A 16,661-nucleotide genomic window follows, 5' to 3' on the forward strand; every position below is an offset into this window, starting at 1 on the left:
ACCCCATTAAACAGACTACACATTGTATATTAACAACTTTATTTAAGTACATTGGGCAGCACCCAGCAGTGGTTCACACATCTGTGCAAAGTACAGTGTCAGCCTGATAGAACCAATGCTAGATTGTAGGAAGCACCTGTCAGTTTGTTCATTGTGTAACATTGCTGCTTCAGATAACTGATGCGGAAAAACAAGGAAAAAACACAAAGGACCAGAGAGGAGGGGGCTAATGACCCACAGGGTTCCTTCCAACTCTACAGTTCTAGGATTCTCTCTCCTCCCCTATGTATTGCCTGAAACAGACTATGACACTAACCTAGGAGTTGCTCTGTCATGTCTACCAGTAGAAGCTGACATGCACTGGCTGTCATTTTTACTGTTTCCCTAGATTTGAAATTAGACATTTCATTAACACAAAACATGTTTTCAAACAGTTATTGGGGGGGGGGGTGTAAAAGCTCTACTCCTGGTGGAAACTGTGAGAATCAAGGCCTTTATAGAAGAGCCAGAACTGAGTATGCAGGTATTTTAGACATCGGGCAGGTCAAACACAATGACATTCTTCTAGTATAAGGCAAGAAATATGGGCCCTTCTCTTTTACCTATGGCAAAAGATCATAAGTTTTGTAGACCCTCCCATAAAGATCTCGGGCTACCCTATTGGATGTACATCTTGCCAGTGGAGATGCTAATAGTCAGGACGGCCCCTTTGGTATCTGTTCCACTGAAATCACCACTAAGACCTCCTCTCTGTGTTGGTCAAAACACCCCAACAAGATTTATGCAGCTGCCACCAAGTGAGCATGAAGTGTCAAAGCAAAGAATCTGTTAGCAATCACATTCAGATCTACTTGCTTCTCAAGCTTCATCTCCCCGATTGCAAAAGCATGTTTGCTTGAACCCAGGCTGAAAACCCAAGCAGTTGAATAGGAACTGCCAGAGAAGACCAGTTTCAAGGCCTCATTCAGGGATGCAACAAACCTTTACATTTGGGTGTAGCTTATTAAAACAGGATCTGGACTCCATTCAAAACCATTAGCTGCTAGGCTCATTCTAGGAGAAATGTCATTTTACTCCAGTTGAAAAACCTACAGGGCTTGGTTCAATGAAGATGTATTAATACAACTGCTACTGTCTGAAGCAGGGAAGGAGAACCTTTGGCCCTCCAGATGTTACTGGACAGCTCTCGTTATCCTTAATCCTTGGCCGTAGTGGCTGGGCCTGATGGAAGGTCAGCAACATCTGGAAGGCCACAGGTGCCCAGCCCTGGCCTTAAGAAGTAGGGGAGAGAGGGGTCTCCTGGCCATGCATGTGTCTTAAGAGGGACATCTGAGATGATAAAACCTATAGTAGATCACTCACTGTAATATTGTAATATGGCTCTGTGCTAGCTTTCAGTGGCTATGTCCTCACGCGCTGCAAAAATGTCTACATTGTCCCAGCATTTGCTGCCTGGGCAGTCTTGTCCACTCCTGCTTGGGGAAGCTTCATGATACATCACTTATGGGCCATGTTACTTGGAACTAAAGAGAAGAGAATACTGCTGAGATCCTAATCAGGACCCAGCAATGGCACTGCTCTGCCCAAGCACATCCTCTTTGCAGGTGCAGGAGGGGAAATGCCCTTAAGTAGCATATGTCTGGCTTTGAAACACCAGCTACAACTTCTCTTGGGGATTATCCACACTTGCCTTTTGCCCCACTCTTTCCAGGCACAGGTCTGCACTTAAAAAGCTCTGTGTCTGGCTGTTTGGGTTTTTGCCCTGTAGCTTTCCCTGCAGAAAACTGCTCTTTTAGTGCTCAATCGGAGCAAACAAACTCAGGTTGCTAAAGAGCAGGTTTTCCCAGGGAAAGCACTGGTGCAAAAAGAAGGGTGTCCTGTAAAGAATGGAGGAAAGGTAGATGTGGCTCAGCTCTTGCTTAGCTCAGATATACATCCACTTTCTTGCCAAGTGTAAGCCTGTTATCCTAATAGAGAAGCCTAAGATTTCCAATGCAGCTACTCTTCCTAAGGGCGCACCTGCTTTTAAAATTAGGAAGGGACTGAAGGACTAGGAAAGCTTATACTGTCACTGTTATCACCTCACATTTTTATTTGCAAGTTTTTTTAACACTGGGTGTGTATGTGTTGCATAATACACAAAATTTGCACTGCATTTTAACTACCTATCTGTTGTGTAGGAGAGGTTATGAGATGTCCCCATCCCTTAGGCCAGACAACAACGGCAGCTTTGAGCCCTTAAGGGACTCAGGCTGCTCCTAACAAACTAAATGGCCTATTCTAATCCTCATGACATTTTCTGAGAAAGCTGATGAGTTGAAGGGCAGAGCTGAAGTTTGCAGCCAAAGCACAAGGGGTCCACATTCAAACTAAATCAGTGGTAACAAACAGGACAATACTTTGCCTCCACCTTGGATTTCTTGAGTCCCTGCACTCTCGCTTCCTATTGAAGTTTCTCTTCCAACAGTTGCCTACAGAGAGACAAAGTGTTTGTTTCCTGCTGTCTCATCTTCTAACACTTAAGTGGCCAAGAATGTGAAATATTTGGTTTTCAGCAGCAGCATTAAAACAACAAAAATAACCCTTTACAATAAGAAGCACCAAATGTGTATATTTTAAAAAAGAATAAAAAGTTCGATTCAAAGCAGATGATTTTTCCATTCCATTTCTGTAGCAGTACTGAAGCAGTCAAAGGACTTAACAATTAACTCTGGGATGACAGCCTCCCTCTGGAGGCCTCTTACTCAACTCCTAGTGTTCTATCAGAGTTTGTTGTTTCATCCTGCGGTGCATTCATGGAAACAGCCACTCCAAAAGTAACAGGGTACTCTAAGGAGCGGGGAGAGTTGCAGGACTGACCCAACGCTACTAAGCAAGTATGGTATTCCCAGTGCCGGTGCACATGTTAAAACAAGACGTGTAGTAGATAGTAGGACAGATAAAAATGGGGGAAACTAACTTTGGGCCCAGTTAGTAGATCAGTTACCACCAAAAGCTTTCAATAAATAAATTCTAAGAGCAATTACGGGGCTTCCCAGCAAGCGTGGCTGAATAGCCCCTTTGTGCGGGGATTGTGACGTGGGCATAAAGCCTCGGCCTTTCGGAAAGAATGAACACTGTAAACCGTGAGAACACACATGAGGCAGGGGAGGGGCTTGGCAGAAGGAAAAGAGAACGAGGCCACATTGCAGAGTGGCCCTGGGCACTTGGCTGCATGACAGACGACTGTCTCATCACCAGATGCCAATGCAAGGACTGTCTAGCGTAAAAAGGGAAGGGTGTTTCTGCTCTACACCATGCATTACAAACTAGTTCCTAAAATTAACTGCTCCAACCATCCTGTTGTGGTCCAGATTCTCACACACCATACTACAGATTCTCTCTCTCTCTCTCTCACACACACACACACACACACACAGACCGCCGTAAATGGGTTTGTAACAGCTTGGAATGTGCTTATCCTCCCTTGTGTGCAAGAGAATTCTAAAAGTAGAGGGGGCAGGCGATGAATTGGCCATCTAAAAAACGACTGCTGAGCAACTGAGAGGAACGGGATCGTAGTCAGTTGCTGTGCTCAGAGTTCCATGACGGACCTTCAACGTGGCCCACCAGTCATTGGGAGCCCTATGCACTGACCGCTTTGCCGCACTCTCATTTTCATCCTGCCAAGTTGCTCAGTTCCACAGCCATACTTGCCATCTTCTGCGGCACAAATGTACTCCCCTCCCCACCCCCAAAACAAAGTCTGTGGGCCAGCTGAAAAGGGAACAGAGCTTGCCCACAGGTTCATTCCAATTTCTCACTTGCCACCTGCAAAACCAATCAAAAGTCAAGCCGAAACCCCAGCCTTCCCTTCCCTCGGGAAAGTCCAGGGCATGCTGGCACTCATCTACCCATACACATACACACCAGGGGGGAGCTCCTCAGACACTGACTCAGGAAAGTGAGCCGAGAACAGGAACGACGCTCCAAGGAGACCCCAGAATGCTGCCAGGCTAGAAGGTTTTTCGATGGATTGCCCGGGAACTATCTTCCTCGTATTCTTTTTTCGAAACCCACATTTTCTTAAATGTGTCCAGTGAAGCCAAGATGGAGCCTCTGTGGGAAGACCAGACAAGGAAGTCAGCTAGGCCTCGGCTGGCCATGTGGCTATTTTCCCTTTCTCCTACAGTTAGTAGTATTCAAACTGTCCTCTGGAGAACTGACAGGGTTTTTTTTTGGAGGTTTCTCAACACTAATGCCAGAAGAGGTGGCCCTCCTACATCTTTTCATATCATGCACACATGCAGGGGACATTCCAGGTGGCATTCAGTTCTTGAGGCCACCATGGATTCCTGGGCTCTGGGCGAATCAACTCGCCACCCCACAACATGCCCCAAAATCTTGTTACAGAAGATATGTGGGAGTTCATCAAAAGACAAAGAAATTGGAAATGATTCCCCAAAGGCAGACACGATAAAGAATGCTGTGCTGCTACAGCAGCAACAGCAGCCTGCCCAGTCCCTGTTAGGAGAACACACAGACTGCCCTGCTAGGCTATCTATCCTCTTCTCTGCAGCATCCTCAAGTTGTGGTGCAGTTTCACCCTCCTCCAAAGCAGCCACCACATCACTCTACAACGATAGTAATTAGCTGTAGCTAATGGAAATTACTTTTAATTGCTTTTAATTTTGTCTCTTTCTATTATGGTAACCCACCCTGGGACCTTACGGTGAAGGGTGGGTTAAGGCATCCAATAAATATTAAAAATGTAATCATCCACACTACACTGGATATGACTACAGGCCAGATTCTCCCTTTGCACTGGCTGCAAGTCACTTCTTCCTCCACCTGAATTAGTGAGAGCTTTCATAGTGCAGCAAGTGGAGTGATGCTGTACGTACCCAATCCATGTGGAATATAATCTCTCTTGAGGAGCAGATATCTGAGAAATAAAAGAAAGGTGGATTTAGTTGGAGCCAGTATTCTCCACAATCTAAGCTCACCACGTTCCTCCCTAGCATATTCTTGCCATCACTTCCCATCAGTCCCAGCTATGCTCCATCCAACTGGTCTGCAGTCTAGGGTAGAGAGCCTCTCTGCAGCCTTTCTGGGTTGCATTTTGACTGCAGAAGCCATGATATTTTGCATATGTCAAAAGGGACTTTGGCTCCCAAAAGCTTGCCACAATAAATACGCTGGTCTTTCAGGTATCACGCGACTGCCAGTTTTGTTGCAATGGACAGCTAAACCTCTGGAATGAGTGCTTTTGGAAGTGTCTGGCTATCTTTGAGTTAAAAGCACAGAGAAGTGATTCCAATGTTCTCTCCATACCACTGCTCACATTGCTGCAAATGGGCTGTGCGGAAAGACAAGCGTGAGAAGAGGACCCTGCAGACGGCCATTAACAGAGGAACTGCTCACACTGAACAACTCATGCACCCACTAGATAGAGATGATCAAATCCCATCTTCCACAGAGACCCAGTTCTGCTGAGAATACCATGGGTTACCCTCAGAGTGGCAAAAGCCTAGAGAAAACTCCTACCCTGATTTTGACATCCTTGGGGGCCAGTTTCTTCACTTCGCTCAGAAGCCGATCGCCAAAACCTGAACCAAAGACAAAAGTCAACTTCAGTTTCAAGGCAGCTGATTAAGATTCTGGCTTCTTTCCCCCTCAATCGATGGAGGCCCTGCACCCCCAAAGGGCTTGATTTAGGGACTTGGTAGTGGTGGAGGAATCTCCCCCTCTTTTCACTTCTCTCCCTGCCTCCCACCCAGTTGGTAATGACAAGGAGCCTGCAGCCTCCACTATGGATGGCGCTGTGCTCCATCTCTTGCCCATACTCCTCACTAAAGAAAATATTTAACAAGTTGAGGCATACTTCAGGCTTCCAGGTCTACAGAAACACTGACCTGGAAAGAGAACCAGAAAGTGGGGGATTGCGTACTATATGGCAAGGTGTTGTCAATCCACAAATCTCAGGTAAATGATGCAATGGAAGGAAGGAAACCATCCAAGCAGGGCAGAATAATGATGTCCCTTTGGTATTATATAGAAGACATGAGGAGAAGCCATTGACACTATTTCCTCAGATATCCAGCATATAAAGCCCCTTCTCCTCCAACTGGGCTGAAACCAGCATCTTTCTGGAACTCTCCTTTCCCCAGGGAAAGGAACCATAAGGAGTTCCTTCTGCCCATCCTCACTCCTGGGAAGCTAATGTAAACCTTGCTAGCTTCAAGGAAGAAGGGATAGAAAGGAGTCTCAAGTTAAGCTCAGAACACCGAGCATGTCCCCAAAGGCAAAGAACCAACAGAAAGAACCTTTGAAGAGTGTTGAGCCTCCAGAGAGGACAATGTTGGAGAAGAGTGTCCGCCTCAAGTCCATATCTGACTTCTGAATGGCAAAAACCAGGACTTCGTGCAGCCCCTCGCACTCCTCCCCAATCAGATCTGGCCGGAACAACAACTCAGGGGCTCGGAATCGGGCAGGGCCAATCTGCAAACAGCACAAAAGAGAGAGTGGGCCTTCTTCTTCCTATATAAGCAGTCTTTATGTGCTGATAGTGAGGAATAATAATAATAATAATTTATACCCCGCCCATCTGGCTGGGTTTCCCCTCCCACTCCGGGCGGCTCCCAACAGAATATTAATAATCATAATAAAGCAACGAAACATTAAACATTAAAAACTGCCTTCAGATGTCTTCTAAAAGTCAGATAGGCGGGCGCCACTACGGAGAAGGCCCTCTGCCTGAAGTGATACACATGTAGAAGCTCAGAGCCAAAGGTCATATACCTCAGCCTTTTTGAGCAGACAAACTCAAGGAAGCTCTCCCAGTGAAGAAAACATTCCTATCAAGATGGCACCACCAATTACATATTTGTAGGGAAGAGAGCTGGTAAATTGTTACTGACTAGTAGCTTGTTTGCAGGGCTGGTCTATCAACTTTAAAAAACAAATATATTGGAGGAAGAGTCTGTTTTATCAAAGCCAAGTCTCAAACATTGTCATATTAGATTCCATAAAGTTAAGAAACAAGCTTTTTTCCAAGTTTAATCAAAAATAACAGTGACCCAGCTAGGAAAGTAGATTCTTTCAGATATGATGCCTAGGAAAACAACAAGAAGGAAAGTTAACAGACTATATATAGACACCTTTGTTGAGTTTTAGAATAGACCACACCTGAACTCCATGTTAACAATCATAGAATCATAGAGCTGGAAGGGACTTTGAGGGTCACCTAGGAATCCTGCCCACCCACAGCTGTCCCTGGGTGGGCTTGAACCACCAACCTTCTGGTTAACAGTCAGATGCACTGAGCCATTGTGCCACAGAAGGAACTTCTCTGCAATTAGCCAGGGGGATTCATTAAGCCTCACCAGTGTCCGCTGACACAGCAAATGAGGAGGAACAAAGCCACCAAAGGCAAGAAAACTAGAATGCTGGGTAGGGAGGGACACGTCAATATACTCTGCCTCAGGGTCCAATTATAACACTTGAAACACTTGGGCTGGAGCTTTTTCTTCCTCTAGAAATTTTCGCAGGAAGACTTACTTCCTGTGTTGAACACCACAGGCCTAAAGGGAGACAACAGCCACAATTCCTAACCAGTCTGTTGATCTGTAGAATAATAACTGAGGCTTATTTAGCAACATCTGACTTCCAGCAGGGCCGCCTCTGCACAAACCTCAATAGTGCTTCCATCTGGAAGGTAGTACTGAGCTTTCTCGGTTTCTAATGTCTCATCCTTCTGTGGGTTTATTGACAGGTAACAGGCCCGCTGTGGAAGAAAGACAAGCAGAATGTGGTGGTCAGTCAAGCACATTCTTTTAAAAGACACTCTAGACACAAACACTGGTGAGAATACTCACATTACTCTTGGCCCAGACACAATAGCACTCTATACATGAGATTGCTAACCAGTAGTCTCCCACAATATGCCAAGCATAGGACACACTGTTCTCAATGACATCTACTATGAAAGGGTTTGCACTATGTATGTGTCAGCACATGGGCATGTTTGGAAGTCTTCCTAAAACTACCACTTCAGAAAGTGGTGGCGGGGAGAAGTCATGTTTGAAAGCTTCCCCCCCCCCTTTTTGTAGGTTTTAAAAAGACTTCTCTGACCATCGAAAGCTAGCAAGAAGGATTATGTTCATGTTTTTGGATGTGCTAGTTTGTAGAAAGTTTCTGGCATGAAGGAGTGTTCGGACTTGTTATCTCACACCTATGTTCTGAAGAGAGACAGCCCCAGAAGGGATGTATCATGCCATTTTTCTGAACACATATTGGTTTTCCCTTTCTGCCTGAGAGATGGACCTAGTGCTAAGGGAAGGTGCCGTTGAAGAGCAGGGAAAATGCAGTTCTGCACTGGAGCTCAACGTTCAGCTTTAGGAGGCACCTGCAGCTGCAGCTGCAGCAGCCCTCTCTTCCCAAGCCTTCCTGAAATCTCGACACAGACCCTGCCAGATATGGTGAGCTACACCAGGTGTGGCACCCCATCCCATTCTACAGCGCTCAGTTCCCACAGAAGACTAAGGGCACCCAGTCACCTCTTTGATGGTTTTGACGATTTCAAATTCAGATGACGTGTGGAAGTCGTAGCCTTCCTTCCGGAGATAAAGGCGAAGGAAACGAGAGACATCACGGCCGGCTATGTCAACCCGCATAATGGAATGGGGCATGGCAAAGCCTTCATAAATAGGAACCGCGTGGGTGACCCCATCCCCGGAGTCCAACACCACTCCCGTAGTTCGCCCTGTCGCATAACTGCAGAAAGAAAATATGTTTCAGAACACACACACAAAACAGAATTTACGGAATGCAACATTAAATAATGGGGCTCCCCAACACCATTTCCTAAGGTAATTGTTACTCCAGGACAACTTAATTTATTCTGACTTTTCTAGAACTAAGGAGCTATCTTTCAAAACAAAACCACACTGACGGTGATACTTCATTGGCTCAGACAACAAAGGGAGAAAGTTTATACTATACAGCTACGCTCTGAAAAAGTGGTAGGCTGGAGAATAAAACTAGAATTGACACATAAATAACTGGAAGAAACTCTACAAACAATGGTGATAAATTCTAACACAGATAGACACCTGAGCATTCATTTAGTCAAGAAGCCAGCATTTCTCAAGACGTAATAATTGACAAGATCCAGGATGCAACCCTGTGCACACTTAGCTGAGAGTAAGCCCTTCTGAACACAGTATGGCCCACTGCTGTGTAAAAATGCACACAATTACACAAGCTAGTCACCCCGGCCAGCCCGCTTTCTTAAGGGAAAACAGACCCCATGCAAAGCCTTGTTTTGCATTGCAAAAAAATTTGTTTCTCCTCCAAAGAACGTAAGAATAGCCTTCTGGATCAGGCCAATGGCCCATCCAGCATCCTATAATCGCAGTGGCCAACCAGATTCCTGTGGGAAACCAGGGAACAGAGCATGAACAAAAGAGGTGGAGCATAGCCATCCTGGCTAGTAGCCATTAATAGCCCTCTCTTCCATGAGAGAGAGTTCCAAGAAAGCAAAAGGGGTGGGGGGAAAGTACTTACAGGCTAAGCACAGCTTGCATGGAGATGAACAGGGCTGGCACATTAAAGGTTTCAAAGAAAACTTCAGCTGCTCTTTCACGGTTCTTGCGTGGGTTCAGGGGAGCCTCTGTCAGGAGTACGGGATGCTGGTGGTTGGGGACACAAAAGATTTGGCTGGGTAGGGCTCCGCCAGTGATCATATGGATGTTTCCAGGTCTCCCAAAGCAATGAAAAGGCAACCCTAAGACTTTATACGGCAGTGGAAGAATTTGTCACCAGTTGCAATAGGTTGAAAGAAGGGAAATTTAGCCAGCTTCACAATGATCTTGAAGAAGTTGTCATTCTAGAGGTGTTTGCCCCACCCCTTGTAACATGCTCCAGAATGCTTCGTGTGAAAGGGGACTAACAGTCAAGCAAAAACGTTTGAAATGCAGAGCGGGCACTAGGAAAAACAACCCAAGCTGAAGCAAATGGCCAGGCAAATGCTCTTCTCCATTAAGTTTTGATTCAATGAACTTTGCCTTATTTCATTTTAATTCTTTTCTGTGGTTATTTACTACCCATTCATCCAACATCCAATAGCTTACAAAGCTATTTCTAAGAATTCAGTGAAATCACATTACATTAAACATACCTTAAAACCCTGTAAACTTGACACCCCCAATATATATATATTTAAATACTTGAGTTAGTGAGTACAGGGAGCTGTATGCAGGATAGTTATGATGTGGATAGATGATAAAGAATGGAAAATCCAAGTACAGAAAGCAGTAAGGGTGCAAAGCACTACTATCAAACCAGATATGGGAGGCTTTCTTTGTTTGGCCACTAGGGGCTTGTGGATACAGAGTTAGCTCACCTCTTCAGAGAAGGTCTGGAGCTGGTCTTTTGAGTACACATATTGCCAAATGCGCTCCATGTCATTCCAGTCCTTCACTATGCCATGCTCCATAGGGTAGCGGATGGAAAGAAGGCCTCTGTGCTCCTGGGCAAAGCAAAAGCAAAAAACAAAACAAGGCACTTAGTCAATCAGAGGAAGGTCAGAGGAATCACCCTCTGTGTCAATCACAGAGACTTTGCAGCTCATTTCTTAATAAAGCTACTTTCCAGGAACCCCACTGAGCAGCACCATTTAAATAATAATAATAATAATAATAATAATTGCATTCCTCTGGTGCAGGAGGGAATACAGTCATACCTCGGGTTGAAGTAGCTTTGGGATAAGTATTTTCGGGTTGCGCGCTGCGGCGACCCAGAAGTAACGGAGCACGTTACTTCCAGGTTTCACCGCTTGTGCATGCGCAGACGCTCAAAATGACGTCACACGCATGCGCGGAAGCAGTGAATCGCGACCCGCACACATGCAGGTTGCATTCGCTTCTGGATGTGAACCAGGCTCCGGAACGGATCCCATTCGCATCCAGAGGTACCACTGTATGTTATTGACAGTATGGAAGCAATGTTAATGAGAATCTCTATTCTTCTATTTAGAAACAAGGAGACAAATATGAAGATGGCTACTGTAGCCACTGTCCTTCCTTCAGTCTGAATGTTCATGGTTCAAATTCAGGGACCATGGAAGAGTCAGGTGGCAATAGGTCACATGTTAGATTGATCAGGAACTTTGTCCTGAAATCAGCTCTTCTCCATTAGTGCATTCACTTTTCACTGATTTGATCAGGTCTGGACTTTGGCAAGCAGAGATATTCAGTCAGGGTCAGGGATGGCTGGAGTTGTAGTCAAACAACATCCAGAGGGCACAGGTTCCCCAGTCCACAGCAGCTACTGGACCTGAATTGTAAATTATACTGGCAACAGAAATGATGCATGATACACATCAGAGGTGCCCTATTGCTTAACAAACATGTGCACATGTTATGCAAGCTCTGTTATGCATAAACAAGGCATTCAGATATACTGAAGGTCTTCAGACTCCAATATATTTCTAATGTGACCTGGTATTCTGGGCAAAATGTCCCAATCCTGAACTTGTTATCAGAAGAACCATATGACTGGCAAGTGATGGTAAGGCAAAGGCTTGAACCAAAGAGAGGGGACAGGTTTTCCCTTTCAGGTGCCTTACCCAAGGACAGAAGAGCACAATACAGCTGCCTTACCTCTGCTTTTGGTCCAATGAAAATGTCACCTTCCAAAGCTCCAGCCATAACCCGAACATGCTTTGGTCTGCCCACGCTGTAAGACATAGTGGAAAAATAATCTCACAACACAAGGAATAGATTGAATAGTACAATTTATTCCTCAGTTTACTGCTGAGAGAGCATCCTAGAACCAATAATAAGTAGTACATGAACAGCCTTGGGTGATGTGTCATATGCAAATCTCAGTACAGAAATAATATAGTAATGAGTTGAGGACTTAGGGTCGGTTTGTAGTTGAAAAGAATATCCAAGGATACAAAAACCACAAGCAGCTATTACAGAGAATCTCATAGCCCTTAGTATTAAGGAATTCTGCTCCACCACACCCCTGTATTAGGCCAGTCAGGGCAGATCCGAGAAGCTTGTGGTTTCAAGTCCCAGAGCCCGTGCTGAACCCAAGACCTACTCTTCTCCACAATAGGCACTGCACTTGATACGGAATTCATGGAGCCTCAATAATATAATCCAGAATTGTGCACCAAGCTACTTACTAGTTTGGAAAGCAGTACTTGGGTATCTGATCACCTGCAAAGCCAGCTTTAATCATGCCAGAGCCCTGTGGAGCAGAAAAGAATTGAAGACAATTATGGAAAAACAGACCATTATTGTAATGTGCTTCAGTTCCTGTAATATTTCTGGTAAAAATAAACTGAACAGTACATCAGCCTAAATGTAGCACAAGTGATTTATCTGTAACCATCCCAATCTGTGCAAACAATGGCAAAACACCCCAGAAATTCCATGACAGTACTGTAAATGTGTTTGGAATCTCCATGTTGTAAGTGACCACCAGAGGGAGCAAATCCTACTTCCACTCTTCTCATCCAGTCCAGTCAAGTTGCAGAGTGCATTCAAGAAACAGAAATAATGCAGCGGATAAAACCAGATGTATGACTTACACACTGAAGCCAAAGATCCTATGTCCTAGTAACTTAACAGAATACACAATTATTGCACGTATCTGGGCAACATCTGCTTTTGCAAGCCCCTTGGAAAAACAGCATGCAAAGCACTTCAGAAAATGTAGATCAGAGATGCAGAACCAGTGGCTTTCCAGATGTTGCCCAGTTACAACTCCCATCCTCCCTAACCACTGGATATGCTGGCTGGGACTGATAGGAGTTGGAGTCTAGGAACAGTGGGAAGACCAGAGATTCCTCACTCTAGAATCTAGAGTCTAGATGGAAATGTACAGAACGGTCTTAATTCAGTTCATGTTTCTTGCATGCAAGTAGACCAGTACATCCGTTCTGTCATAGATCCATTCAGTTTTTAAGGCAAAATCCTAAATAAATCTGCACACCTTTCAATTTTTTTAAAAAAAAATATGGGGCAGTTACAAGGTAGTCTGAAGGTATCCCTTGCTTATTTACTTTTAAAAAACCATTTCTACTTGCTCTAATGGTTAAAAAAGAAAAGAGCCAGAGAAGCCCTTGGACCATCCTATTGTTGTTTTTAAGTTAAATTGGAGTAAATTATCCTTGCAAACTAATCCACATGTCTATGTTATGATCATGATCCATCAAATGGGTGGGAAGGTTTTGGTGGAGTGAACAAAATTCCTCTTCCATCCCTAAACCATAGATTAAATTTCCTGATTTCTGAACAGTTTTAATTTACTGCTCTTCTGTCCCTCAATAGCATTAGCAGCACAGTATCCTTAAGAGATTCCTCAGCATGGTGGTGGTGTTTTTTTTGGGGGGGGGGGCGATCTGGGGAAAATACTAAGCTTACAAGCCAAATGATATTTTATTGAATATATCACACTCTCTGCCCCTGAGGTGGTATGTGTTAAGTACCCCAAAAATCTCCATCCAGGCACTGACTAAGACAACACGTGCTTAGCTTCAGCAAGGTTGCTGTGTCATCTGCCTTCTGATGATGCTCTCATCTATTAGCTATTTAAATATTTAGGAGACAGGAGACACTGGATACAGGAGAGAAATAATGTCAGTTTTAACAAGCTACCTAGCAGGCACCTCTACAAAGTCCATTAATGCAGAACATTAGTAAGAAAGGATTCCATTTCCAGAGATTTCAGAGGAAGCTTTATATACATATTTAAATTGGCAGATTAAGCCCTCATACTAGCAAAGAGGCAATGAAAGTGCAGAAAAATTCACTGTACTGCCCAAGGCCAAACAGAATGAAGAAAAAGCACTGAAGCCTCTCTGGGTGTGTGGGTGGGTGATACAAACTCATGCTTCTAAATGAGAAGCGTAAAGGTCAGCGGAGGCAGCGTGATTAAGGAGAATAAAGGGAATATTACTCATTTTGGTATTTTATTATTTCATAAAATTTACCCACCACTTGACAGTAAAAAAACCCCAACCCTTTGCTGAAGAGTCAGCCTGTTTTATCACCCCTGCCAGACCTTTAGATTTATTGTTTGAATAAAGGCCCATGAGAAAGGTGTGGAAGGAATATGTAACTGGTGGTTTTTCAAGGCATTTTGGGAAGCACTGTTCTTAATACAGAACACATCATGTTGGAACTACAGGCAGCACCTAACTCTGGTTTCCACCTGCAGAAATGCCTGCTGGGAGAATGGACACTGGCCTCCAGAGGAAAGCAGGACCCACAGCCCAGGCTACAGTGGAGGCTACACTCTTAAGAACATCACCAGGCCACATACAGTACTCATTTCTCCACCACTAACCAATCATAACAAACCAGGCGAAATTTAAGGGTCAAGAATACCAACTAGCACAGTCTAATCTCCAATAATAGCCAATAAACTTCAAAAAGGCGGGACAAGCTTGGGGTCCTGAAGGCTTGAGTGGATAAACCCAAGCGAATAGCAACATAAGGAGCCAATCAGAGGACGAAGAAGCCCAAAGGGCGTGAACTACTCCTTAATTAAGGCTCTGTTGTTCTTCGCAATGCACCGCCCAGCGACTGACTGGCAGAGGAAGCAGCCAATGGGAACCCGGGCTGGGTCATCGAAAGGGAGACAAGAAGGACCAGCTTCGGGAAGCAGGTGATGGTGCACCAAGGACCGGGTGAAAAGGAAGGGGGAGCCTCCTGGGAAGAGGAGGGGGGGCCGAAGGGCTTCTAGGGGGGGAGTCCGAGGCCCCGGCAGCCCGCAGGGATCGCGGCAGAACTCCCCCGCCCCCACCTCCTCAGGGGGCCACAGCACAGAGGGGCCCAGTCAGGCCCGGACTCACGTTATCAATCACCACCGGCTGGTTCGCGATCACATCGTAGGACTCCATGGCGAGCGCCCGCGCGCCGCCGCCGCCGCCGCCTCAGTCAATGCCAAAGCAAAGCGACAGCGCAGGCGGCAAAGCGCATGCTCGGGACGCGAAGCGAAGCATGCTGGGAAACCGAGTTTCTTGGCGGGGGAAAGGAAAGCCCTCCTCCAGTTGGCTCGCCCGGGGTTTCAGTGAGAGATAGAAAGGGTAGAGGAGACGATCGCGTTGCTTGAACGTGTCGTTTCGTGTTTCCGATAAGAAATCAAATATATGGCCTTGGGGTGGAAGTGAGAAATCAAAGCTTTAAGGTAGCTACGCGACTGTGCCTTGGCGCGTCCACTCCCAAACAGAACAGGGCAGTCAAGAGAGGAGTTCATTCTTAAAAAAAAAAGTTGTGCTTTTAAATATTGTTCTACCTTGTTAAAAATATAGTCCTGACGATTCAAATTCCAATGAAAATGTAGTGCATTAGATACACTGCAGAGGTGCGAATAGGAGAGCTTGGCTTTCAACATCCGTGCAATGAAGATCTTTCTAAACACGGCAAGGTTAGAGTCCGGCTACAGCGGATAATTCTTTATAGCCCCGTTAGGTTGGTTGGCCATTCGTCTGTCTCGGGAGACAAGGGAAGAGTTGTATTATATGTCTGTCTGTCTAACTGCGAATTCAGAATATTGCAAGATAGCATATAACCTCATTTCATGTTACACCCAGTATTGTTATCCCAAGTTGGAGGTAGCCTGAGTCACAAAGTAAAATCTTAGTTTTCATCATTTAACAAAGTGTGATTCGAACCCGGAAGTTGAAGGGATCCGTTTGCTAATCATTTTATATCCCTAACGTGATGTTTCTGTTACTCTTCCGAAAGTGTACTTGCACTGGACCGGAAGGCTTTTCTTCGCGGTGGATTGTGGGAACTGTAGTTCCATTGTGTGAGAGCCTTACAGCGTGAGTTCTTTGTGCAATCGACCCAATGCACGGATCGTTGCCGTGCTCCTTTATTCTGCGTTGCTTGGCTGACATTTATAAACTTGGACTGTGACAATTTCTAGTATTGAATATGTTTGATTTCTAGCCTATCTCTCACCTCCCTGAACACGCTGTCAAATATATTTTTCATAATCTCAAATTCTAGGTCTGTAACATTTTGAATAATAAAATTCTATTATGACAATCTCGACGTTTTGAACATCCTGCCCTCCCAAAGCAACCATGTACTGTAGTCTTTCTCCCCACAATCACCCCACCCAATTTTGGAAGGGGCATAATGGATTCTCCCGCTACAGCTCATATGTATGGCAATACTTTTCTGTTGGGTGAGTGGGGGAATGCCAGTTTTGAAACCCATCTGCTTCTCTACAAAATGTGAGAAGCTGGATGATATGAGGAAAATAAAACCATTAGAAATATGTGACTTTAAATTAATAGAGGGGAAAGCATTCAGGAAGAACCAGCAATTTGGAATACAGTGGTACCTCGGGTTACAGACGCTTCAGGTTACAGACGCTTAAGGTTACAGACTCTGCTAACCCAGAAATAGTACCTCGGGTTAAGAACTTTGCTTCAGGATGAGAACAGAAATTGAGCGGCGGTGGCGCAGCGGCAACAGGAGACCCCATTAGCTAAAGTAGTACCTCAGGTTAAGAACAGTTTCAGGTTAAAAACGGACATCCAGAATGAATTAAGTTCTCAGGTTAAGCACTTAATTTGTGAAGAGTCTGTAACCTGAAGCATATGTAACCCGAGGTACCACTGTACTGGATTCAAACTGTTGTGGGGCGGA

At 45.0% G+C, this 16,661-nt stretch overlaps 1 protein-coding gene across 1 annotated transcript; it reads right to left on the reverse strand.

Moving 5' to 3' along the window:
* Nucleotides 1-22: 22 nt before the first annotated feature.
* Nucleotides 23-15,020, reverse strand: ACTR1A (actin related protein 1A). The gene is made up of 11 exons (XM_083441571.1): nt 14,852-15,020; nt 12,176-12,240; nt 11,643-11,718; nt 10,385-10,510; nt 9,547-9,671; nt 8,538-8,754; nt 7,673-7,765; nt 6,306-6,480; nt 5,527-5,588; nt 4,884-4,924; nt 23-4,098 (listed from the first exon to the last, which is right to left on the reverse strand). Exons 1-11 carry the CDS (start codon nt 14,897-14,899, stop codon nt 3,996-3,998), a joined length of 1,131 nt encoding a protein of 376 aa, XP_083297697.1. The 5' UTR covers nt 14,900-15,020; the 3' UTR covers nt 23-3,995.
* Between the last annotated feature and the right edge of the window lie 1,641 nt (nt 15,021-16,661).

The sequence above is a fragment of the Podarcis tiliguerta genome, assembly GCF_965153285.1.
Source record: "Podarcis tiliguerta genome assembly, chromosome: 5".
NCBI lineage: Eukaryota > Metazoa > Chordata > Lepidosauria > Squamata > Lacertidae > Podarcis > Podarcis tiliguerta.

Coding starts and splice junctions, on each gene's coding strand:
- ACTR1A (XM_083441571.1), bottom strand. CDS start 14,899: ATGGAGTCCTACGATGTGATCGCGAACCAGCCGGTGGTGATTGATAAC. Junction 8,755..9,546: donor ATGCAAGCTGTGCTTAGCCT/GTAAGTACTTTC, acceptor TTCTTTCTGCAG/TTATGCGACAGGGCGAACTA. Junction 4,925..5,526: donor CCAAGGATGTCAAAATCAGG/GTAGGAGTTTTC, acceptor TTTATTTCTCAG/ATATCTGCTCCTCAAGAGAG.